The sequence below is a fragment of the Microtus oregoni genome, unplaced genomic scaffold (assembly GCF_018167655.1).
Source record: "Microtus oregoni isolate MIOR12 unplaced genomic scaffold, Mior012 000006F_ref0000085, whole genome shotgun sequence".
Taxonomy (NCBI): Eukaryota; Metazoa; Chordata; class Mammalia; order Rodentia; family Cricetidae; genus Microtus; species Microtus oregoni.
The window spans coordinates 52,583,012-52,610,437 of NW_024543065.1; the positions used below are offsets into that span (position 1 = coordinate 52,583,012).

Below are 27,426 nucleotides of genomic sequence, written 5' to 3' on the forward strand. Positions count from 1 at the left end.
CCAATGGCAGGGTGTCTCCCCTACCTCTCCCTTCTTAGGTCCCCTCTCCGTTCACATGCTGACTCTTGTCTCCCTGTCCCCACACCAGTGGACTCTAATGCTCTTAAATCTGCCTTGCTCTCCTCAATGGACAGAGTACTCCTCAAACAGCTAGCACCTAGGTCATGCACCCAGGGCTCCATGCAGATGGGTGCACACTTTACAATCTGAACATGCCTTCACTTCACACATCTCCTCTTCTTCAGTTGCTGTGGATGCTGCTGGTTACCCATTGAGTAATAGCATCCTCAGAAACAACGAGAAACTAAAGTAATCTCCACTCCTTTAGAAATCTGACATCTGGGAGCTTTCTTGTCTCTGTGTTCTAGACCACTGGTCTATTCTGAGAATCCACCCATACTGATTCCTGGCCCATGGTGTAATCTCTGACCTTAGCAGGGTATACAAAGAGCTGGTGATAGTGAATCTTTCACTCGGTGAACTTAGTGAATGTACAAATTTGGGATGCTAGAAATTAGAGCACTCAAATATCATGGAGCAGATGATATTGGATATGGAAAACTGAAAGAGGGCGACTGGGTTCCAAAAGTGCCATGGTCAGGTGGAAGCTGGGACCATAGATTATTTCTCTGAACCACCGTGGATGTGTGGGAATAAAGACTCAACTCACATGGCTTTATGGTGGGGGAGGAGATTCTCAGAGATCCGTCATGAAATCAAGGGTTCATATCCTGAAAAATTCCTCGTTCATCCTCCAAACAGCCTTATACCAAAATGTAATATTCAAGAAATTTGAGACAGCTGGCTCATTGTTTTTCTTAAGTTGAGCTGTGATCTGGAGCATTCCCTTACCTGGAGCTCATAGGCAACAATTGTGAATTACTTCCATTTTTATTTACCAAAACTCTGTATAATCTAACATTATATCAAATAGACAGCACAGTTACGGAGGAATCATCTTCTTGATAATCTACAGATTAAATTTCCCAGTAGATCAGGTTGTTTTCATGAGAGAAACACACTATGTTACAGGAAGTGGGGTCTCCCCACATCTACTCACACCAGAGAAAGCAAGATACAAGGGGAAAATTATAGCAGCAAACATGTAAAAGCAATGTGGAATCAAAAGACATTGCAGAGTCTGCGTTCTCATAGTCTTGCATAAAACAAGAATAGTCCATCATAGAGATTTCTTCCTCGTGATCTGACACTTTGAACTTCAATTCCCACCTGTTCCTCCTCCGACATGACTTCCGGCATTCATTAGATTGTTTCATTGAGCACCAGAAGTCTCTACATGAAAACTGTTATTATTGGGTGCAGTAAGGAACAGACTCAGCGTGAAATGTGACCTCCAGAAGTCTCTCGGTTCACACATCAAGAAAGACATTGAGTGATTTCTCCTATGCCATTTTCAGGGCAGAAGAACACACCTGAGAGTTTTGCAGAGGCTGTAGTAAGGTTGAAGGATGTGAGTAGTGACCTACGGCCTGGTTGGCAGCAGGTCTCAGAGGCAGAAGATGGGGCCATTCTCAACAGGAGTGGGGACACCTGGCCACCACAGCCCAGTCAGCGGGGCAAGAACTGGATCTGGTATGTAGGAGCCACTTTGGTCAAGCCACTCTCCTTGGGCGTGAGGTCAATGTCCTTAGGAGCCATGGGACTGGCCACAGAGAAGTTCTGGAGGATGGTGGTGAAGAAAAGGAACAATTCGTCGCGGGCAATTCCTTCGCCAAGGCAAATGCGCTTTCCTGTGGGCACAGAGAATTAGCCATGTGAGCCCCGGGTCAGTATATAGTCTTCAGACTGTCCCTTCCCTAAACCCAGACAACTCTCCTATTGCAATGGAGATGAATGAATTTGATTCTTAACCTGCAATTCAAGTGAAAATGGTAAGAGTTTCACAAAACTTTAAACAATTGGTGTAAGGGCCAGTGAGACTTCTTATCATGGAAGGCAGCGTGCATCAAACCTGAGGACATGCGTTCACCCCATGGACACACATGTTGCAAGGAGAGAACAAACTCCCACAGTCTGTCCTCTGTCATAAACATATATACACCCTCCATAGTGCACATATATATGCATGGAGCATATATGTAATAATTCAATCATAGAATGCAAGACAAATTGTTGGTGGATGTCACATGGTAATTTCTAGGTTATGTTTATTATCAGAGTCCTTCGTTTCAGAATTGTAAGAACACAATAGAGTAAGAATAAATATGTATGTGTAAACATATATAATGTAAAATCTTTAATGTTCCTTTCTTTCTCATGTGGGGAGATTGGTCCCCATCTCCTTGGCTGCCCTGAGGGTGAAGGTGCTCTTTACAAAGATTCTTAGATCAACAACTGGATGATATCAAGGGTCTTATATGAGCCAGGCATGGAGACACATGCCTGCAAGTGCAGCACTTGGGAGATCATGGCAGGAAGATGATGGAATACATTGCAAGAGCTCTCTGTCTGTCCCCTGTCTCTGTCCCCTCTGTCTCTCATCCGCACCCCACCTCCCATTTCTTCTTCAGCTTGAGATCAATGAACTTCAAGTCAGGACTACTGAGAGTAATTTGACTTGTAGACTCCCTAAACGGAACTGCAGGTTTCTTTTCATAATCCAAGGTCACACACAGCAGATGTACGTATGGAGATTCAAATACAATTGTTCACACAATAGAGAATGGGCACATGATGAAGGCTCCATGGCATCCAAAGGGTTCTCAGGGGTATAATTAGCCCTTGTTGGTTTGTCTCCTCATGCATGGAACAGCACAGAGCAAGGGAGCCAGAAATTCTAGGCAGAGGCTCCACCACCTGCCTGTACCTCAGTGATTCTTACTCTGCAACTGGCTGCCTCAGGCCTCCAGGTGGAGGAGGGATTCCCAGCAGCCCCTGTGCCCTCCAACTGCAGGGAAATCAGGCCTGTGTAGGACTATTTAGGGAAAGCACCCTACCCTGCTAAGCCACACCTTTCCAGAATTTAGGTGGCATGAGCTTAGAAATACATGGAGAGGTCTCTGAGATGGTTTTCCTAGGACTGGTTTTGTGAACCAGGTTTTTCCAAAGCAGCTTTTAATGGCTTATATCACTATCAACACAATGTCCCCATGGCCTGGCGCTTGTTATTTGGGACACCATTTATGTCTCTTGGCTCTAACACGTTTTGTCTCTTTGTGTCTCTGTCTTTCTCTCTCTGTCTCTCTCTCTTTACTTTTTTCTTTCTGCCAATGGCAACTTACCTGAACCCGTGTCTGTACGTATCAGTACTATTTGTTTTTTGATGTCTTCCATACATTTGTGTCTTTCTAAACTCCCTAGATAGCATCACAGTCCCTCCCGTTTTTCTGTCCAAGGACACGTTGTCACATCTTCCTTCTGTGTCTTCCCTCCTACTTCTTGGTCTCTTTCTAGTTATGCCTTTCTCCCCTTCCCTTCTCTCTCCCCTTCCTCTCTTCCTGACTTACTTCTTCACATGTGGTTCTTCACCAATCATCTTCTCTCTCATGTCCACGCTCTGATTCTACCACACATCTCCTATTGTAGATTCCTTGTGTCTCTGTCAGTCTCTCTTTATTGCAATCTGTCTTAATCTCCAGACCTCTCTATCATTGATTTGTCTCAGTTTATTTTCTACATCCCTGCCTTTCCACACTAGGGACAGACATATGAACAATTCAGGAGCAGGGCTGAGCCCAGGGACAATGAAGTCACTTGGCACTCAGGACTAGACATTTCCTAGAGGAGACATGGCTCAGCAGAAAAGCCCTTGCCTTAAATCCCCATGTGAGGGGATGAGGACAGACATGCTCATCAGGAGAGCATCTCTAGAATGCACAAGGAGGAGGCTGGAGGTAATGGGCTCTTTGGAAGAGAACTTACTTACCATGGTATCACAGCCTTGCACTCCATCCCTAGCATGATGGTGTGTGTGTGGGGGGCGGAGAACTAAAAGCTAACCAACTGTTTCTAGAACCTTTCTTTCTCCAAAAGATAAGAAACCTGAACACTAAGTTTCTATGTTTACATCCCATAGAGTCCATTCAATTGAATTAAATTTGGCCAGAGGCAGCTTCTGTATGTAACAAACTAACCAAATACCGGCAACTGAACTACATACTAACTTGAGATTATACTTTTCCAGTGAAGAACCAATTTCTGTCACTCACATCAGTTGACCTGAGGCTGCCAACTACCTCAGCATGGCTAAGTAAGGCAAAAGCAGAGCTGGCGCCCATCAAGCTGTGTGGCCATGCCCAGCTCCCTCTGGTCTACAGACACTGATGGATGTTGTAACTCTGACCCTTCTCTATTTCATGAAATTATCCATCGTGTATGCGTTCTTGGAAAAAATAAATTTTAGCAATTTTGATCTGTCTTACAGTTTAACAAGCCAAAGAATATTTAATACAAACAGACAAGTGTGCCACGACATGCCTCATCTCCCCAGTGCTCACAGATAAATCCCTCCCTAGCCCCAAGACCTTACAAGCTCATGGTAGTTTATAGATGATGTCATTTCTTCTTGTAGTTGTTCCCTAAGAAAATAATTCGCACTCTCCCCTAACCCACAGGCCATTCCTGCCCTGGATCCAGGTAGGCTGACTGCAGATCTTCACCTCTCCCTCTGTTCCCCAAGACCCACACCCCAGTCCTCACCTCACCTCTGCAACAGAACCCTTGCTGCAGCCTTCCCTACCCACACTCCCCATCTCTTTGGATTTCCCTGATCTTCCCCAGGATGCACCATTACTAAGCCAAAGTCCACTCTGACCAGGAAAGCAGGTAGGCTGACAGAGAATCCATGCCTCTCCTTCTGATTCTCCAGATCCACCCCCACTGCCCCATCTCACCTCCAGCTCTGCAGCAGAATGCCTGGTGTGCTCTCCCTTGCCTCCCTGATCCCATCCACAATGAATCACAAAGATCTACTTCTCCAATCCTCCTTCCCCAAGCTCATCCCATTATCCCAGCCTCCAACATCAGCAGGAATTCCCTGGGAACACACCAGCTGGGCAGGACAGGGAAAGAGATTCACAGAAAATTTCCTATGAGGAATCACACAGCCATCACATCATGCTCACCTAAAACCCAGAAACCAAGAAACCAAACACCCACCCAAAAAAGACAAACCCAGAAATAGGCACACAGACACACAATCACATCAAAATCAGATTCCTTGATGCCAGCATTAAAAACAAAATCAATAACAGTCAGGACATTGTGAATTCATGCAAGTCCAGCAGACCAGTCACAGTTCACCCTGCGCATCTGACATAGCTGCAGCCCATGGAAAGACCTTAACACTGCCTTCTGAAGGTGGTAGAGGGCCTTAAAGAGGAATTTAATAAATCTTTTATAGAAATCCAGGAAAACACAAACTGTGTTTAAGACCTGAAAATGGAAGTAGAATCAAGAAAGAAAACCCAAATGGGGGAATTCTGGAAACGAAAAATTTATGAGTTAGAAGAGGAACTAAACAGGCTGCTTCACCAGGAAGATGGAAGAATGATTCTCAGGCCCTGAAGATATGACAGAAGAAATAGATATATCAGTTAGAGAAAATGTTAAGTTTGAAAAACTCATGACAGAAAATAATTCTAGAAATCTGGAATACTGTGAAAAGACCACACTTAAAAACAATAGGACTAGAAGAAGGAAAAGAACCCCAGCTCAAAGGACCAGAAAATATTTTCAGCAAAATCATAAAGAAAATTTTCTTAATCTGAAGGAGACGTCTATAAAGGTACAAGAATCTTATGGAACACCAAATAGATTGGACCAGAAAGAAAAGACCCATTAACACATTAATGTATAGACCAGGCAAAGATATTTAAAGTTTCAAACCAAAAAGACCAAGAAACATATAAAGGTAAACCTATTAGAATTACACCTGGCTTCTAAATGGAGACATTAAAAGCCAGATGGGCCCAGATAGAAGTGCTGCAGATTAAAAAAAAAAAGAAACCAGATATCAGTCCAGGGGCCAATAAACAGCAAACCTTTTGATCACCATAGATAGAAAAAATTTAAACAATATTTATCTAAAAATTTAGCCCAAATGAAAGTGCTCAAAGGAAAGCTCCAATCTGAAAATATTACCTGTGAACAAGAAAGCACAGGGAATAAAATAATTCCAACCACCAAAATCAAAAGTATAAAAATACAAACAAACACCACCGCCGCCAATACCACCACAACCAACAATAACAAAAATGAAATAACAGGAATCAGCAGTCAAAGGCCATTGATATCTCTCAACATCAACGGTTTCAATTTCCCAAATGAAATAAGAAACCCTAGCAGAATGGAAGCAAAAAGTGGATCCATCCTTCTGTGCATCCAGGAAAGCACCTTTACATCAAGGACATTACCTCAGGGTAAGGGGCTATAAAAAGACATTCCAAGCAAATGGACCTGAGGAGCAGACTGCTGTGGCTATTTTAATATCTAACAAGTTAGAGTTAAATGAAATCAGAAGACACAGTGAAGCACACTACTGATGTGGGAGTGTCATATATCAATCTGTTGATTTCATTGGTTAAGCAATAAAGAAACTGCTTTGGCCCTCATAGGTTAAAACATAGCTGGGAGGAGTAAACAAGACAGAAGGCTGGGAGGAAGAAGCTGAGTCAGGGAGTCGCCATGATTCTCCCACTCCAGGCAGATGCAAGTTAAGATCATTCCTGGTAAGCCAGTTCGTGGGCTACAGCAGATTATTAGAAATGGGCTAGTCCAGGTGCGAAAGCTAGCCTAGAAGAGGCTAGATAGAAATGGGCCAAGCGATGTTTAAAAGAATACAGTTTCCGTGTAATTATTTTGGGTAAAGCTAACCATGTGGGCGGCCGGGTGCCGGGGACGCAGCCCAGCCACCCTAATTATTTCAACAGAGTGGCGCCCAATGTGGGGCCCGAACCCACGACCCCCCGAGATTAAGAGTCTCATGCTCTGCCACATAAAAATGGAAAATTCACAGAGAGTCTGGATTATGTACATTGTGTTTTCTTTAAAATTTTTGACTGTGAAGGAGCAAAGTACAGAGAGAAATTTCCTTACATGGGCTGCCAAGCTAAACCAGAATGGATATAAGGATATTACGATTTCAAAATTTGGGTCTAAGGATATGATGCTTTGGGGAGGGTCTTCTTTTATTTTCACAGAGGACCAGACCCTATGGATTTCTTCTATTTCAATTTGGTATGATAGACCACGCCCTCCTGAAAGGTTGTTGTGAACACCCTCAGAAAATTGCTTTGCTCAACTACCAACTGAGATAAAACTAGCACAAGGTTATATCATGAAAGACCTAATTAACGACGCCACCATTCAGCAGGAAGCAGTTGGAGAGAAAAAACTGTGCCCATGTTCCCAAAATATTGTTTATTGATGTTCTTTTACATTTAAAGGGGGACATGATATAGATATGAATAATTTGCATTGGTATGGATTTTACAGTCAATTTTGTTATATGTATATGCATATTTCTGCTATTGATTAAGATATTGTGATTGTGTAGTTCATTAAAAAATGTAATATATAATTAAGAAATATAGGTTAATGGATAATCATCAGTAATAGTCAAGCTTGTAGTCATGTTAGTTAGATTTTCTAGATATATAGAGATACATTTCAGTTAGATAGACATTCTTCATATCTTTCAAAGACTGCAGAATATGGCATTTAATGTTTTAATAAATTAGGGCTTTTCATGACAATGAGACATGTCTGCTCCTGGCGGCACCAATCTACTTCAAGAGGAAGATGGGCATCGAAGAGGATCCTTATGGAGTTTGATAGCCATTTGGGCAAGAAACTGTTCTTGCTGGACTATTGCATAAACTGGACACAGAGAACCCGCAGAGAGAGGACTGCTAAACTTGCCTAAAGGTGAGATGGTCTTTCGGGGTTTCTGATTCATGAAAGAGTCTGCAAGACATTCTTCAGGACAAGCAGAGAGTGACTGTCTTTGAAATTTCCTGCTTTGTGGAAATGTCTGCTGGAAACTATGGACCTGTAGGCCCAAGATAGATGCCCCAACGGTACAGAGGAACTTTCGGTGACTGTACAGGCAGTGAGATGTCTGTGTCATTTCGAAAGTTTGGATTTCTTGTTTACTTAGGTAATATTATATTCTTCTGGAGTCTTTGATAAACTTGAAGAATGGTTAGTTATAGTTATAGTTTTCCTTAGTTATGATAAAAGATAAAATAGATATAAATATTGTAACTGTAATTCTTGCTTGATAACTGTTTTGCTATATGTAATTTTGCTATGTTAAAGTTAAAGCCTTCCTATTTTTGTTTAAACAGAAAAAGGGGAAGTGATGGGGGAGTGTCATATATCAATCTGTTGATTTCATTGGTTAAGCAATAAAGAAACTGCTTTGGCCCTCATAGGTTAAAACATAGCTGGGAGGAGTAAACAAGACAGAGGGCTGGGAGGAAGAAGCTGAGTCAGAGAGTCGCCATGATTCTCCCACTCCAGGCAGACGCAGGTTAAGATCATTCCTGGTAAGCCAGTCGTGGGCTACAGCAGATTATTAGAAATGGGCTAGTCCAGGTGCGAGAGCTAGCCTAGAAGAGGCTAGACAGAAATGGGCCAAGCAATGTTTAAAAGAATACAGTTGCCGTGTAATTATTTTGGGTAAAGCTAGCCATGCAGGCGGCCGGGTGCCGGGGACACAGCCTAGCTGCTCCAATTATTTCAACACACTACATATTCATCAGAGGAAGAATCCACCAAGAGCACATTTAAATTCTAACCATCTATGCCCCAAACACAAGAACACCCAAGTTTGCAAAAGAAAACTACTACAGCTTAAATCACATATTGACCCTCACACACTGACAGTGGGAGAATTCAACTCTCCACACTCATCAATAGACAGGTCATCCAGACAAAAACTAAACAGAGAAATGTTGGAGCTAACTGATGTTATAAAAGGGTGAAGAATTAGGAAGGGTGAGGACCACTGCTCTAAAACAAAAAGAAGTCACCCTCAAAGGAGCATATGGCAAAAAATAATCAAACTCCAGATTGAATTCAATAAATAGAAGCAAAAAGCGCCATAAAAATAAAGAAAGAAACAAAGAATTAGTTCTTACAGAAAATCAATACAGTTGATGAACCCTTATCTAAATAAAAAGGTGGACAGAGATTGAACAAGTTAATGAAATCAGAAGCAAAATGTGAGACATAAAAGACACCAAGGAAATCAGAGAATTTAAAGGACATACTTAAAAAAAAACTTGTATTTCACCAAATTGGAAAATCTAAATAAAATGGGTATTTTTTGATAGGTACTATTTACCAAAGTGAAATCAAGATCAAATAAGGAATTTAAACAGACCTATAATCCCTAGAGAAATAGAAACAGTCACTGAAATTCTCCCTATATTCATCCTCCCGCCCCCTGAAAAGAATAAGAAAAAAAAAAAGCAAGCCCAGGGACAGAGAGTTTCAACACCGAATTCTATCAGACTTTCAAACAGGAGTTTCTATGAATACTCCTCAAATTATTCCACAAAATAGAAACACAAGCGATATTGTCCATTTCATTTTATGAGGCCACAGTTACCCTGATAGCCAAACCACAAAGAAAGAGAATCACAGACCAACTTGCCTTATAAAGGCAAAAAAACTCTATAAAGTACTTGAAAACCAAATCCAAGAACACAACAAAAAGTCCATCCACCATAATCAAATATGTTTCATTCCAGAGATCCAGGATGGTTCAATATATATGAACCATTATATGAAACATAATAAATATACGCAAACTGAAAGAAACCCATGTGCTCATCTCATTAGATGCAGAAAAGACTTTGACAATAACCAGTGCCTCTTCATGATAAATGTAATGGAGAGTACAGAGACACAGGGACACACCTACACATAACAAAGACAGTTTACAGCATGCCTACAGCCCACATCAACTTAAAGAGAGAGGAACTCAAAGCAATTCCACTAAAATTCAGAACAAGACAATGTTGTCTAAAATCTCCACATCTATTCAGTAGAATACTTGTAGTCTTAACTAAAGTAATAATAAAACGGAAGGAGACCAAGGGGATACAAATTGACAAGTAAGAAGAAAAAGTAAACTTATTATCAGATGATATATATGATTGTGTGTGTGTGTGTGTGTGTGTCCCAAAAATTTCCACTAGGTAATTCCTATAGCTGATAAACACTTTCAGCAACTTAGCTGGACACAAAATAAACTCACAAAGACCAGTAGCCCTGTTACATCCAAATGAAAAACGCACTGAGAACAACTCTGGGAACCAACAACTTGACAATAGCTTCATATAATATAAATATCCCGGGGTAACTCTAACCAAGCAAGTGAAAGGCTTGTGCAATAAAACTTCAAGTCTTTGAAGAAAGAATTGGAGAAGACATGAGAAGATGGAAAGATCTCCTGTGCTGATGAATCAGTAGGATTAGCATAGTAAAAACAACATTCTTCCAAAGAAGCCAGAAATACACACTGGGGAAAAAGACAGCATCCTCAACAAATGGTGCTGGTCAAATCGGATGACTGCATGTAGGAGAATGCAAATAGGTCCATACTTACCTAACTACACACACTCAACTTCAGATGGATCAAAGGCCTTAACATGAAACCAGATACACTGAGCATAATAGAGAAAAAGTGGGGAAAAGATTTGAAGCACCCGTTATGACTTTCTGAACAGAACAAGAAGATCAACAAAACTGGGAACCCATGAAACTAAAAAGCTTTTGCAAGGCGAAATTCACCATCACTTGGATAAAAAGTGGCAGCTACAAAATGGGAAATATTATTATCACCTCTACATCAAATAAAGGACTGATATCCAAACTATATAATGAACTCAGGAAATTAGATATAAAAAAGAGATAATCCAATGTAAAAATGGCATACAGATCTCAACAGAGAATTCTCAATAGAGCAAACTCATATAGCTGAGAAACATTTCAAGAAACGTCCAGCAGCTTTAGTCATCTGGGAAATGTAAATCATAATGACTTGGGGTTTCCATCTTACATCTTCAGAATGGCTAGGATCAATAACACAAGTGACAGCTCATGCTGGAGAGGATGTGGAGTAAGGGGAACACTCCTCCATTGCGGGTGGAGTGCAAACTTATACAGCCACTGAGAAATCAGTGTGGTAGGTCCCTAGAAAATTAGAAATTCACCCCTCTCCAGACCCAGCTATAGCACTCTTTGGCATATACCCAAAGGATGCTTAATTCTACCACATAGGCACTTGCTCAACCATGCTCAATCCTGCTCTATTCATAGAAGCCAGAATTGGAAACAAACTTCATGTTCCTCAACAGAAGGATGAATAAAATGTGTTACCTTTATACAATGGAGTATTATTAGGATGTTTAAGAAAAAAATACAGCATCATGAAAATTCAGGCAAAGGGATGGAACTAGAAAAGAGTTCTGAGTGAGGTAGCCCAGACCCTAAAATATAAATATGGCATGTATTCACTTATATGTGGATATTAATCATTAAATAAATAATAACCAAGCTACTATCCATAGACCCAGAACGTTAGATACAGACAAAAGTACTAGGAGGGGAATATAAATCTCCCTGGGAGGGGGAAACAGAATAGAGTTCATGGGTATACTAGGGGCATCATAAGGGACAGGAATGGGAGGTCCAGGAGGGAGGAGAGCTGGGCTTGAGGGATAGAGTGTGGGGAGAGACAGTTAGAATTGAGGGGCATTGGGTGCTGGTGTGGAAACCTAGTATAGTAGAAACTTCCTAAACTACAGAAACGCAATTCGAACGAAATCTCCAAATAACGAGGGAGACTTGGTCCCTCTTCTCACTAAATGAAGTTTCTATTACCAGGACTGGGCTGCATTCATTTGAGTTTCTGACCAAAGGGATCCCACGGAAGACCCCAAACAACCCAAGGCTGTTTGCAAGACAGTAGGTTGATTCCACAAACTGACAGCAAGGCCTTATTGCTTAAGACAATTCCCACACAACTCACTGGACTGGAGACATCTAGCTGGTGTCTATATAGAACCTTCGCATCCCTGATTTAGCATCTTTGCTATAGGAAGTATTCTACAGGCTACTAAATGAGAAATGTATACATCAACCCAGCCACATAATTTTGATGAACCATGCTATCCTTCCTGTGTGATATAATAGGGCTCAACAGTGGCACAATCCAGTGCATTGTGGGAGTAATTATTCAGTGTATGGTTTGAATATGCGGCATTGCTTGAGTGAGCAGGAACCAGGGACTAGGATAAAAAATGCTACTGCTCAAAAAGAAAAATAAAAGTAACAACAGAAAGACCCCTGAAGACATTCTGCTACATAGATCAGAGCCCTCCTTATTCAGCCATCACTAGAGAAGCTTCCTCCTGCAGAGCTGGAAACAATTTTAGAGTGACACAGCCAGACATTTCACAGAGAGAGAAATCTTGAAACACAGAGCTCTAAAAGGAATGTCTTTGTCATTAGAGATTAGAGAACCTAGAGGAAGAGGAGGCAGAAAGAGGGCAAAAGTCGGAGGGGATGCCAGACACCAAGAGCACAAGGCTCTGAACCAACTGAGCAAAGCTCATATGAACTCAGACTGAGGCAGCAGGCACAGGGCCTGCTCGGGTCAGCACCAGGTCCTCTGTGCACATCTTATAGTTTTCAGTAGTGTTTCCATGGATTCCTGAGTGTGCGAATAAGTGGGTCATTGCTTCTAGTGCCTTCTCTTGGGCTCTACTTTTTCTGTTGACATTGAAGTGATGGTTTTTTGTTTTATCTTCTATTTAATTTCATCATGTTTGGTTGTTATCACTTAGAAGACTGTTTCTTTTCTAATGAGAGACAGAAAAGGATGTACCCTGTTGGGTGGGAGGGTGGAGAGGAATTGGGAGGAGGAGCAGAAAGGGAAAACAGTAATCAGCATATATTGTATAAGGTAAGAACCTACTTTTAATAAAACGGGAAATTAATAAACGAATGTCTAATAGAAGAATAAAAAACTGATGGATTTGATGCAACTGGAAAACAATGAATGGATTATTTTGCTCATTGCACTTTCTAAAGTATAGGAAATGTCTTCTGCTCTTTTGAGGACTTTACTTGGGCGTTACTGCATTGACTTTAAAGACACCCCGAACATCCTGACCTGGGAATATCTGTATCCCCATCCTCCCTATTAATCAATATGTTATTTATTGCTGGGAGCAGCGGGAGAAGCCTGGTTGTGCACTTAGCCCATTGTGTTCTCTGTGAACATCCATTGTTCTCCTCTGTCAGCCATTTAATCACTCTTTTAAAAAGGTTCTCCCCTCATAATAAAATAAGAAAAGAATGAATATGCTCAGGTTTAGAGGCTTTTCAATACCACTCCAAAATCCTCCTGAGCAGGATGCACCTTTAGTTCAAGCTACCCCCCGGGACAGTAGCCAGATGGAATGGGTTCCCAGCTATGATAGACTGCACCTAGTCCTAATTGTATCCTGGAGGATGCGCCTGCCCTCTACTGTCTGGGAAATGAAGCACAGGTCCGTCTCACCTATAGAGAAGGGCATAAAAGCTTCATTTTTCTTCAGATCCCCACTGGCATCCAGGAAGCTTTCAGGATTGAAGGCATCTGGTTGTTCAAAGTACCGTGGATCATGGAGAGCTGCACTCAAGATGGGGTACACTTCAGTGTTCTAGGAGACATTGAGAGAGACAAAGATATTAGCATACCCTGACTCCCATCTGCAGGCAGTTAGGCCTTAGGGAACCCCAGAATGCTGGGAAACCACAAATAGGCTAAGGGTGGTGTTTGGGAGAGTGGAGAATGATCAACGCATAGAGATGTGGAATCACAGCTGGTCTCACCTTGGGGAGCAGGTACCCTCGGAACAAAGTGTCTTTGGTGACTTTGTGCGGCACTCCAATCGGGAGAATATCTGCAAATCTCTGGATCTCGCGAATGACAGCTTCAGTGTAAGGCATTTTGGTGCGGTCCTCTAGGGTTGGTGCCCGGTGTGAGCCAACCACCTGATCGATCTCCTTTTGTACTTTCTCTGCACAGAAAAGGGAGAGAGCAGACAATGCTTGCCCTGTTCATGGAGGCAATGCACTGTGACCTTGTTTTCTGTGAGCCAATATCCTAGGAACAGTGCAGAGCCAGGAGACTCTGTTGAGAAAGACACACTGCACTTCTGGACATGCACACCTGCGCTTCTCTCAGGCATCTGTCTCTCCAGCCACGCTTAGAGCTGTGTTAGAGGCTCTCTCCAGTGCTCCCACCATGGTCATAAAAGAAAGAAAAGAAAAACCCACAGCAAAGGGCTATTTTATCTATCAATCTTGGTGGGGGCTGGAGGGGATGATGGTAAGAATTCTCTGCATTTGAAATGCAATGTTATAATTTGTGTTCTTGCATAACAGACAGACAGACAGACAGACACACACAGAGAGAGAGAGAGAAAGAGAGAGAGAGAGAGAGAGAGAGAGAGAGAGAGAGTTCTTTGCATGAAATTTATATTTGAAAATACCAGAGGCTGGAGAGAAAATGTCTCAGTGGTTAAGAGCACTGGGTGCTCTTGAAGAGGACCTGGGTTCAATTTCCAGCACCATCATGGTAGCTTGCACTGTCTGTGACTCTGGGTCCAGTGGATTCAACACCCTCACACAGACATATATGCAGACAAAACAATGGTGTAGGAGGGTCTTCTTTTTATGTGTTGTTTTCATTGGTTGAATAAAGAAAACTGCCTCGGCCTTTTGATAGAGAAAAACTTAGATAGGCAGAGTAGACAGAACAGAATGCTGGCAGAAAGCAGGCAGAGTCGGAGAGAGCCGCCATGGAGCCAGCCACCAGGTCAGACTTGCTGAATCTTTCCCGGTAAGCTACGACCTCGTGGTGACATACAGATTATTAGAAATGAGTTGAATCAAGATGTGAGAGTTAGCCAATAAGAGGCTAGAACTAATGGCCAGGCAGTGTTTAAATGAATACAATTTGTGTGTTGCTATTTCAGGATATAAGCTAGCCAGGCGGCTTGGGAGCCAGACAGTGGGAAGTAGTCTGCTGCTCTTTTTACAACAAAACGGCAATGAGCATTACTTTAAAAAAAATTAAAAATACAGGCTAACAATCTGAGGCTATATCCTCAGGAATAAAAAGGAAGTGAATTAATCTATGTATAAAAATACAGAATATGAACACATTTGTGAGTATATTGACCAATGAAAGGGCTCAGTCAGCAAATGCATTGATTTCCATCCTGACAGCCTGGCTTTGACATCAGAACCCATGGGAATGTACAGGAGAGACTCAACTGCACAAAGTTGTCCTCCCAACTCCTCACCCGAGCAGCAGTAGACACACTCACAACAACATCACATTGATTTCAAATTCTTAGAATGTGAGTGTGGAAGTCAGCCAAGCAATGGATGAGTTGGGTACTAAAGGAAAGATTTGCTGAGTGAGTGAAATGAGCAAAGCAAAATTGGATGTGCACATTCCACTTCTCATTCATTGTACTAATCAGTTAACAAGTCAATAAATGGTGCAAACACAAAGAGATCAATGAATACAACCAACCAAGGATTGGATTGACACATGAAGGGTGAATTCAAGGCCAGTGGGAAAGAATAAGGATTGAGAAGCTTTGTATATGAATGAACCAACGAATCAATGACAGAGAGCCTGCTCAACTAGCCGTGATAAAGAATAAAACTCACAAACTGATTCATCCAAATAAATGAATGAAATTTATGTCATTGGGTCAAACAGATGAAATAATCAAGGATTAATAATCTATGAGTATAAAGAGGATTACATGTGTGGGTGAACAGGTGTATAGATATAAAATGAATGAAAAAACTGAGTATATGGATGGTTAAATAATGGTTGGAGCATGAATAGAATGGGTAAATAGATGAACAGGTGAATGGACAGAAAGATGAGTAGCGAATGGATGCAAAGACAGAAGGAAAGAGAGAAGCAAGGAAGGAAGGAAGAGGAGAAAGAAAGGATAGACAGATGAATCAACCTTCATGTTTTAGCAGAAAACAATGGAAATGGACCAGCTGAGTGTTCATTCACACACCACTCACAGCACTGCCTTAGGTTAGAAGTAGACCAAAGGCTTCAGAGCTCCAGATGTAAGAGGCCCATGTCTCTCTCATCCTCACAAAGGTCTGCAGAAAAAAAAGGAAGCTAGAAGATTCCCCAACTGGCTGCCTGTGGCTCACCTGCAACATGGGGGTATTTTAGCAGGAGCAGGAAGCCAAAGCGGAGCGTGGTGCTGCTGGTCTCGGTGCCAGCAAAGAAGAGAGACAGCATGGAGATCATGAGGTTCTGGTGATGGAACTCCGTGTGTTGGTTGGACTTCTCCTGGTTCCAGATGGGAGAGAGAAGGGAAAGTCATGGGTGACTGGAGCCTTGCAGGGAGATTCACACACATCCTGGGAACTGTCCTTCTGTCTCACTATCTGGACCACATGGCATTTTCCAGTCCTCGACAATGTCACTTGGCTTCTGCTCTGCCTTCTTTCTCTACTGTGCTCTCTTGTAGTTCAGCACGGTTTGTCTCCCAGGCTTTTTCTTTCTCTGAAGTCTTTCCTGCGTCTGTCCCTCACTCTGTGTTTCTTCCCCACCCTTCTTTCTCCCTATCACATTTTCTCCTTTTTATTTTCATCATTTTGCAGACGCTTCTGCATCTCCTACACTCCATTTCCTGTCTCTCCTCCCCATCCTCTGCCCGCCTTTCCTCCGCTCACATCCTCAGCCTTCACTCTCAGCCATCCCCTCTCATTCACGCAGGATTTAACCTTCTCCATGCGTATAAGGTAGGTATCGATGAAGTCTCTTGGATTGTTGGGGTCCAAGGTTTCCCGGTGCTTCTCTACGCTGCGGCCAATGTAGTCAAGAATTTCCTGCATTATTTTGTAAATTTGTCGGTGGGTACCAGGAAAGAACTTCAGGAAACCCGAATAGAGCTCAAACACCTGCAAAAAGAGGACTGAGGAGGTGAGCTGTAAGAAGTAGGTCTCAGGAAGTGAGCAGTGTGCCTAGTTTCACAGATGCCATGAAGGAAAATACACACACACACCCATAGTCACCCCCAAACACCTCTCTCATACATGCACACCAAGCATACCCATGCCTTGAACTGTATCTTCAAATCAGTCTCTAGCCTTCATTTTACATTCTCCGTATCTCCCGTTCCTCTCCTCTGTTTGCTCTCTCAATATCCCTTTCTGTTTTGTCTTAATTTGTTTTAATTTATGTCTTACTGTATTTTGAACACATTAATGCCACACAGGCTTTAAATTCAACATGTAGCCTAGGATCAGCCCAAATTTCTGATAGCCCAGTCTCTAACACCAAAATGCTGTTATTTCATGTGATGTACACCACCAAGTCCTGGGGATGAACCCAAAGGCTAATGCATGAAATAGTGTGTTCTCTGTCCTCTAAGGTAGAGCTGCATCCCCCACGTCAACATTTTCTCATGTCTGGATCGCTCTGTATTTCTATATTCAGGTCTCTCCACTGTGCTCAACATCCCTCTCTCCCTCTGTTGCTCCTTCCCTCCATCCCTCCAGGTTATAGGCTCCTTGCTTTTCCATGTTTTCTCTGTCTTCCTTCCAGCCATAAGACACTCCCTTCTTCACTCACAAAGCAGCCTTTTTTCCCCTCTGCCTTGGATTCTCTTCTCTTCTTGCCCACTCACCTGGCTAGAGAATGAGCTGAGGAGCGACATGGTCTTATAGATCAGGTTCAAAATGTGCAGAAACTGGCGATCTTTGTAGTCAAAGCGCTCTCCAAAGACAATGGAACAGATGATGTTTGCTGTGATGGACTGGAAGATGAAGGTGGGGTCCAGGGGGGCTCCTGAAAGATACAGGAGAAGAGACAGGGAATACAGAATTAGGGGAGCATTTGGCTTCAGCCCCATCTCTGTAAAGTCGTCCCCACCACTCACTGCACAAGAACAACAACACATTTGCACATATGGTGCACATAAGAGCTTGGGCGCTTCACTCAGAGATACATGCATCCTTTTATTTAACTTCCCTCAGTACTGTACAGAATATGGGATGCTATTTCTATATACAGAAAGGGATTCACCTTCACCAAGGAAACTCAGCTAATCATGGCTGGATCATGGTTGCAATTAGGATTTTAGGAACAAGACATAGAGTGAGTGCAGTCACTCTGCACCTGCTCCTCCTCCCAGGAAGACATCCTGACTCTGAACTGATAGCTAACTGCCACTGGCAGGAATGGTGCACAGAAGAGTTCAGGGATGACTGTGTCAACTACAACCCCCCGAAAAGTCCATGTCTATCTGCCTGAGTACCTCCATCCCTTCCCTGACTTCCTCCATCCCTTCCCTGACTTCCTGCATCCCTTCCCTGACTTCCCCCATCACTTCTCTGACTTTTTCCTTCCCTTATCTGACTTCTTTCATCTCTTCTCTGACTTCCTCCATCCATTCTGCGACTTCCTCCATCACTTCTCCAACTTCCTCCACCTCTCTTTTCTCTGACTTCTGAGCTCTGTGGTGTTCTAGAAGCCATCAGCCACTGCTGCATGTAGCCTTTGTGTGCCATGTTCAGTCATGCACGCTGGCAGTTGGAGGGCTGTTGTCAGTACAGCAGTCTTTGGCCACTGTTGCCCTTCACCCTTGGGCTGTCTTGTCTGTGGTCTCTGATCCTGTGAGGATACTTTCCTGGAGCTCAGAGCTTCACTCTCAGTCCCCCTTTAGCTTCGTTCTCAGCGTGTTTCTCTTCCTCTGGGTCCCTCCATCACTGACTTCTTTCTCCCATCATTTTTCTCACCCTCTGCACCTTTCTTTCCTCCCCACCTCTGCACTGACCTACCAGATCTCCGGGAAAAGGTCAATAAGAAATGACAAATACCCCATGTAAAAAAATGGAGGTGCAAGCAACAGTCTTGTTACCAATGTGCCCTTGATACAACAAACTTAAAATAACCTCAGAGTACCTCTGATTTTTACCAAAATCAAACTCCCATGAGCCTCTGTGCTCACTGCTGCTCACCAGCCCACTCACAAGGAAGAAAACACAGTTCCCTGCTTAGGCCATGTCTGCAGGTCCTCCTGCTCCATTCCCCTCATCAACTAAAGGTCTGTGTTTGACTTTGAGAAGACCGTGGAGAGGAGCAGGAATAGGTGACAATTACAACGATTAAGTCAAAATGGTCTTGAACACTTTGTGCAGTAGAAGAAGAACTTGGAAATCTCACCCTCCTGCCTCCACCTCTGCAGTGCTGGGATTACAAATATGCAAGACCATGCCCACTGTGTATGGTGCTGTAAGCTCTCTACAACTCAGCCACAGCCACATCAAAGGCAGGATCTCACAATGTAGACAGGCCTATCCTTGAGCTCATGGTCATCATCCCTCACCTTCTCAGTTCTGAGAGCATGTGTGTTCACCAAAGAAAGTTAATTCACATATTGAATTTCTGAAGAGAAGTGACCACCATGGGCAGTACGTGTTTCTGAGTTATTTTGGAACCAAAATATCTCACGTTTCTTTCCTGCCCTTGTGATTCTCTCTTTCTACCTCTGTCAGTATCTCATCCTCTCCATACTCTGTGTGTGTGTGTGTGTGTGTGTGTGTGTGTGTGTCTGTCTGTCTTTCTGTCTGTCTGTCTGTCTGTCTGTCTGTCTGTCTATTTCTCTTTCTTAGGCTCTGGACTCGGGTCCCTGTGTCACCATCTTTCTTTCTGCTCATTCTCTGGGACTCACCCTGGGATTTCCGCAGCTCCTCCACCAGACATCGGGCCTCCTCCTGAATCCGCTCCTCCACACTCCTCTTGCCCATTCCTAAGTCTCTCATGGTGGCCAGAGAGAATCGCCGAAGGGTCTTCCAGCATTCCCCATTGGAAAAGACTATACCTAAGAACATGGTGAAGCATGGGTGGTTACAATGGAAGATTAAAGACCCTGAGTCCTTCCCCACAGCTCAGGCTCCACCTCTCACCCACGTCTTCCCGGACCTCATCTGCCACTTCACTCTGTCCCTTATCTCACCATATCCCTGTACAATTGGCTCAAGCACAGCAATGGTCCCCCGGCCAGAGAAAGCCTCAGCTTGGTCCACCAGAGCCTCCCTTATGGCCTCTGTCCCACACAGCATGACCACGGGCCTCGGTCCCAGGTGCACTGTGAACACGTCTCCATATTTTTCTCGAAGCTGCCAAGGATAAAGGCACCAGGGTTGTGGTCAGTTGGTGCAGACGTTGTTGTTACACTGTGAAAACACCTAGACACAGACTGGTAAGTAGGTACCCCTCCCCTGGCCACCCTTTCTCTCCTGAGGACCTAAGAGGTGAAGGGTTAATTCACAAGGCAGCCAGGGTCTGCACTGATTGGTTGGATTTTCTAATCAGTACACAGGCACTGTAGAGTAGGAAGACAGGGCAACACTTGTTTATAATTCTGGCACAAGAGAAGTAGAGACCAGAGAATCAGTAATTATTCTTGTCTGCATATCACTTTGAAGCCAGTCTCAAACTACATTTGACTCTATCTCAAAAAAATAATCCATTCAGATATGGATGCAGTTATGTATTAGTTCCATGCCCATACCTTTCAGTCTGCCCGCTGAACCATGCTTCCTGTGGTCCAGTTTCAGCCTGTCCAATGCCTCCTGACAACATTCAGAGAGAACGGCCCTGACCCATCCACTGGGTTACATGGGAAGGAAAGTGATAGTCACCTAGTAGTGGTCCTGAATGTGAGTCATGACTGCAGTATGGACAGTTGGGAAAATGCCTGGCAATGCAACTATTCGGGCATCTACAGAGAATTGGTTCCAGGAACATGACAACCCTCCAGTGTGGATAGCCCTTGGGAGCATGGTGTGGTATTGCAAATAACCTTCCCTCATCCCCCTGTAACGTTTAGTCTCTCTAGATTGCACTGTAGCTAATAGAAATGAAAGTCTATGAAAATGGTCCGTGCCCAGTGTTGTTTGGGGACAATGCTAAGATAAAGCTATGCATTTGTTTGATGTTGATGTATTTATGTTTTAGATGGGATTAGAGCATCGAATCTTATGCAACAATAAACTAACAAGCCTCAGATCAGATCAACGGTGTAAGTGAAACTTGCCAACTTAATGATACATGAAAGCAAGTTTTGTTTCCATCCTCTGCATCTAAATTATGTTCAAACATACATGCAGTTGATGGTGTGTCGGGATAGTGGGAGGTAGCGACTACAAGGAGCTGAGACAGGGACCAGTCTTTTTTTTTTTTAATTTATTTATTTATTAAGGATTTCTGCCTCGTCCCCACAACCGCTTCCCATTTCCCTCCCCCTCCCCCGATCAAGTCCCCCTCCCTCATCTGCTCGAAGAGCAATCAGGGTTCCCTGACCTGTGGGAAGCCCAAGGACTGCCCACCTCTATCCAGGTCTCGTAAGGTGAGCATTCAAACTGCCTAGGCTCCCACAAAGCCAGTACGTGCAGTAGGATCAAAAACCCACTGCAATTGTTCTTGAATTCTCAGTATTCCTCATTGTCCGCTATGTTCAGCTAGTCCGGATTTATCCCATGCTTTTTCAGACCTAGGCCAGCTGGCCTTGGTGAAATCCCAATAGAACATCCCCATTGTCTTAGTGTGTGGGTGCACCCCTCGTGGTCCTGAGTTCCTTGCTCGTGCTCCGTCTCCTTCTGCTCCTGATTTGGACCTTGAGATTTCTGTCCGATGCTCCCGTGTGGGTCTCTGTCTCTGTCTCCTTTCATCGCCTGATGAAGGTTAATATTCCTGAGGATGCCTATGTGTTTGTCTTTGGATTCACCTTCTTATTTAGCTTCTCTAGGAACATGAATTATAAGCTCAATGTCCTTTATTTATGGCTAGAAACCAAATATGAGTGAGTACATCCCAAAATTATGGAAGAAAACTTTCCCAACTTAAAGAAAGATATTCACTTAAATATTCAAGAAGCATACAGAACACCAAACAGACTGGATCAGGGACCAGTCTTGATGTTCAAAATCAGTGGTAAGAAAGTGTTCATCTTTAAAATTGATGGAGGTAGGCTTCTTGAGAGGTGACCCAGTTCAACAAAATCTTTTTTTGTTTGTTTGTTTGTTTTTCGAGACAGGGTTTCTCTGTAGCTTTGGTGCCTGTCCTGGAACTAGCTCTTGTAGACAAGGCTGGCCTCGAACTCCAAGAGATCCGCCTGCCTCTGCCTCCCAAGTGCTGGGATTAAAGGCGTGCGCCACCATCGCCCGCTTAACATCTTAAGTCAAAACTTAATAGTTGGAGCAGGAGAGGTAGCTCAGTGGCTAAGAGCACTGCTCTTGTTGCAGAAGCCCTGAGTTTTGGTCCACCTCCCATGTCAGATAGCTAAAAACTGCTTGTAATGCCAGCTTCATGGAATTTGATGACCTCCTTGGATTCTTCAGATACCAGATATGCATAAGCACCATTCACAAACAGAGTCACACAAACACGAATATGATGATGATGATAATGAAGACAGATAGATTGATAGACAAATAGATAATACATGGATATACAGATAATAGTTAGACAGATACTTAGATTGATGAATAAGTCTCTGATGCACAGATTAGTACCTTTGATGGTTCAGCTCCTATTTGTGTCTCTACCACTGGCCAAAAGAATGTCATCATTCACACTCAGTCTTTTAACAGGCACACTGATTAAAGACCACACAACCATCTTACATCAACACAGATGCCTAGAAGAGATCTCAGCTTCTTGATCCACCAGAGAAGCTCTCAAGAAACATTCCAGAGGGCTTGCCAGCTGCACATGGGTTTGAAGATCGCAGAGCTGACACAGTCTTTAGCAGATGTATTTGGGTCAGGCTCCTGGCTCATCCACAACACACCTGAGAGAGTCAAGCTGGTTGTGTCTGGGTTTCACCACAGGACATCACTACCACATGGCATCCAGACGCATCTGTCTAGACCAGCTGCTTTTTCCTCTTGCCTGTTCCATGTGCTATGCCTTCACGGATTCTCTGCTGCTGATTTAATCCCCAATATGGTTGTGTTGAGAAGTGTCAGAGCCCTGGGGAGCTAGAACCTAGTGAGAGGCACTGGGTCTTTGGGGCAGATCCATAGAATAGGTTAATGCTGGTCTCACAGAGAGGACTAGGTTTTCAGAGAGTGGATTATTATTAAACAATACCAATCTACATGGTTCTCCTCTTCTGCATGAACAGGTTTTCCTGTCCTCTACTGTATTGTGACACACGAGACGGGTTCTCACTAGAGGCTGGAAGATGAGACTGTTTGTTCTTAGACTGTCACAATGCACAATTCTGAGTAGGATAAGCCTTTAAATTTATTAAGAACTTAGCCTCTGGAATTTTGTGGTAGCAACAAAAGAGAGATAAAGACATGAGGAGACTTTCTCTTGCCTGCTTAGTTGAATCACTTCAGTTCTTACCATCTTTGGCTCACACCAAACCAGTTCTTTTAATGACCTACAGATTCAATGCCGGCCTCTCCCCTGTCACACTGTGACCTCATCCACCTGGCTCCACTTTTTCCCTAGTACCAGCTGCTGCTCAGGAATGGCTTCTTTTCCATACATGTCATCTTCCTAGAAAGTCTCTGTGATTTGTTCAAGTCCTGTCTCTTATGTAATTCTGTCTGAACTCTCAACCAGTCTTAAAATTCTTATTGATGTGGGATTCTCCTCTGTATGCTGTGAATAACATTGGTTAATAAAGAAACTGCCTTGAGCCCATGATAGGATAGAGCAGAACTAGGCAGGCCAAACTAAACTGAATGCTGGGATGAAGAAAACAGATTTAGGGAGAAGCCATGGAGCCTCTGGAGACATACGCTGGGAACTTTAGCTAGGAAGCCACAGCCTCGTGGCGATACATAGATTACTAGAAATGGGTTAAACTAAGATGGAAGAGTTAGCCACTAAGAAATTAGAGCTAATGGGCTTAACATTAACTAAATTAATACAGTTTCTGTGTGATTATTTCAGGACTGAGCAGCCAGGAACCAACAAGCAGCTTCCTCCCACATCTTATTGTTTTACTTGTATCCATTATCACCCAGATGAGCAGGTAACTTGACTAATTAAATTTTATGAGTTTGTTCTACATCTTAAACAGACCCTTATCTCCTGACAGTCGTGGAAGTCAGCTCAGCTTCCAGATTGCCACATACATTGGATACTGGATTTGAACAGTTCTTTGAGGGAGTTCTGTAGAGAAGAGCAATTCCCTTCCCAGAGCACATTGCAAATGCTTGGGAACCTTGTTTGCAGATGACATGATGACTGTCCCTACAGGAAAAAGATGCAGCATGTCATGCTATCATGAAAGGATGTCACCAACCCTCACTGTGAGTTCTGGACAGTTAAGGATGCAGGGGGAAGTACCAGTTCAGTGATGTAGCTGCTCATAAGTTGCTGACCTTCCAGTCAATTGCCCCCACATCCATACTCACTCAGGCAACCATAGTTACTTCTAAGTAGGAAGGGCCTTCAGAAACAGAGAAGAGGAGAGGAAAAAGAGAAATGCAGGACTTAGATTTTTAAATAATGAAAATTAATCCCACCACTCAGAAGGCATAGGCAGGTGGATCTTGATGAGTTTGAGTCTTTCTATAGAGTGAGTTCCAGGACAGCCAGGACTGTTTCACAGAGAAAGCACATCTCCACAAAAAAAGAAAGAAAAATAACAACAGCAAAGCAATCCAACCAAATAAACAAGCAACCAAAAAATAAAATATAAATATGATGTTAACTTGACTTTTCCAACAGGTGGGAAGCACATTTTTAAAACTCTTGTGGCCAGGTATATCACACATCTTTAAATCCAGCATGTGAGATATTAACTCAGAAGGATAATTACCTGATAAAAGAGGGTGATCTTGTCTCAAAAAATAAAAGACAAATGAATACACCATTGGTCCAGGTGGGTGTTATATTAAAAACCAAGGGGTATCAGGAGTTGGGATTGCTGTAGCTAAAGCAGATCTCTAAATGGTAAGTAGAGCCAAAGATGCTAAGTGATAATGAATAAACAAGTGGAAATTGAACATGAAATCTTGCTTTTGAAGACTGGTAAAGATGCTATCATGGTTGGTTCCTTGGATGGTCCTTGTGTTTATAACTGATAAGCACTCCCTACCTACTCCACCTCCTGACCTGCCTCTCCTCCCCTTTGTTCCTGAACATAGCAGGCTAATCCCTTGTGTTGGCAGAAGAAAACCTTATCTGTGGATGCCTGTGACATTTTTCTTTCTCGTTTTTAACAAAGGAACATCAGATAGGAAAACTGTAAGCCCTTCACGCCATGAGACCCCAACACCTTTCACACTCCAAGCACAGTGTCTCATACTGTTTAACAGTGAGGACACACCTGTCAACCTGAGCACCATGAACCACCAACCAGCACCTCACCTTTCACTCAGCAATCTTCCCACCTGAACCTACTGCCTGGAAGGAGTTCCTTATTTACCCCAAATGAGTGATCTTCAGGAGCAAACATGGGGCTAATCCCATACGGCACAGGCTGTGGGCATGTCTTACCTTAATAAAGGAGTTGAGGAGGCCTCTTCTGTCCATCTGAAGGAGGTTTCCCAAGAGGGGCAGGGGACGGGGTCCTGGTGGAAGCTGGCCACGAGCCTTTGGGTGGCCCCTGACCATGAATAGTAAGAAGCCCACAAAGAGAGCGAGGAGGAGCAGGACACTGGGCTCCATGATCCTGGTCTGAGCACCGTTCACTTCACTGCACACTCCAGCAGGACTTTTATGCTGAACCTGGATCTCCACCCAGTTGAGCAACTTCAGTTGTTCCCACCTCCTGTCTCCTCACTGTCCAGGGGTACAAGTACCATACTTCCTGATTGGGCTGTTGGTGACCTGCTAACTCCCTTTCTTCTTACCTCTACCCTACATGTTGGCAAGAACACCATGATTGAGATACACAGGACAAAAGGTCATAGGGAGTAATGTGTCTCAATTTCTGAGGGTGAGTGTACATATGCCAGCTCACTCTGTCTGTTTATTTTCTCAGACATGGACCTGTGCATGTTTACTGTGAGATATATATATATATATGTATATATATATATATTCATTTCTAATATGAAAATGGAGTTCTATGTTTCTGTGTTAGAGTCTAGGAGTGCTTTCTAATCTACCCTTGCATATATGGGGGTGTCTTTGCATGTATAATCTTAAATTGTGGAGGCCTATCTGTATGTTCTTAGATTCATATGTAAATTCATTCACATTTAAGTAAGATAAGAGTGTTGTATGATCCCGTGTGTGTCTCTGTGTATCAGCACAGTCCCTGGCCCAAGTCTCTGAGGAGCTTCAGATGAGATTTCTTGAGAGTCCTCATGGTATCTCTGGCTGGTGATCTCCAAACCTGAGAAAATAGAAGGAGAAGAAAAAGGAGTGGGGAGATTGGGATCCAGCAGGAGAGAGCCTGACACCTGGCAGAGGAGCTTCTGGAACCTCTGGGTATCTTTGATGGGTAGCTTTATTGTCAACTTGTTACAAGCTCGGGTCATTTGAGAGGAAGGAACTTCAGTGAAGAAAATGAGCCCATAAAATCACCCTGTGGTCAATCCTGTAAGGCATTATTTTTAGTTTTGTACATGGAGATTGTTCATTCATTTCCTGCCCACACAGACTGGAACAAACACACAGAAACAATATTAACTACAGCACTGTTGGGCCAATACCTTATACATATTCCTAGCTAGTTCTTACATCTTAAATTAAACAATCTCTATTAATCTGTGTATTACCATGATGCTGTGTCTTACTGGTAAGGTTCTGGCATCTTTTTACTTTTTACTTTTTACTTTGGCAGCTACATAGCATCTCCCTGACTCTGCCTTTCTCCTTGCATTCAGTTCATTTCCTCTGCCTAGCTCTATTCTTCCATGCCATAGGACAAAACAGCTTCTTTATTAATAAAACATATTCACATTATACAGAGGAGAATCCCATATCATTAACTTTTTCTGTCTAAATACAAAGGAAGGTTCTTAACTTTAACATAATAAAATTACACATAACAAAACATGTATCAAGAAAGAATCACACCTACAACGTTTAGTCTATTTGTAACTCAAAGTTTCATATCTAATTTATCTTTTATCATAACTAAGAAAAACTATTACTATCTGCCTTCAACTCCTTCAAAGTTCCCTGAAGGATATAATATTGTCTAAGTAATCATAAAATGCATTGTAAGCAACTTCTAAAACTCTAGAATTGACAGAGACATCTTTCTGCCTGGACAGTCATCCAAAGTTCTTCTGAAAGATTGAGGTATCCATCTTTAGCCTACAGGCCCATAATTTCTGGTAGCCTTTTCCATGAAGCAGAAAATTTGAAAGACTATATTGCCTATATTGGCAGTTTGTCAGTCACTTTATTCTATGTCCTGCCAA

At 42.9% G+C, this 27,426-nt stretch overlaps 1 protein-coding gene across 1 annotated transcript; it reads right to left on the reverse strand.

Moving 5' to 3' along the window:
• Positions 1-872: 872 nt before the first annotated feature.
• On the reverse strand, positions 873-25,752 carry LOC121449216 (cytochrome P450 2B1-like). The gene is made up of 9 exons (XM_041653508.1): positions 25,547-25,752; positions 20,037-20,199; positions 19,752-19,901; positions 17,706-17,866; positions 16,801-16,977; positions 16,222-16,363; positions 13,855-14,042; positions 13,541-13,682; positions 873-1,751 (listed from the first exon to the last, which is right to left on the reverse strand). Exons 1-9 carry the CDS (start codon positions 25,715-25,717, stop codon positions 1,570-1,572), a joined length of 1,476 nt encoding a protein of 491 aa, XP_041509442.1. The 5' UTR covers positions 25,718-25,752; the 3' UTR covers positions 873-1,569.
• Between the last annotated feature and the right edge of the window lie 1,674 nt (positions 25,753-27,426).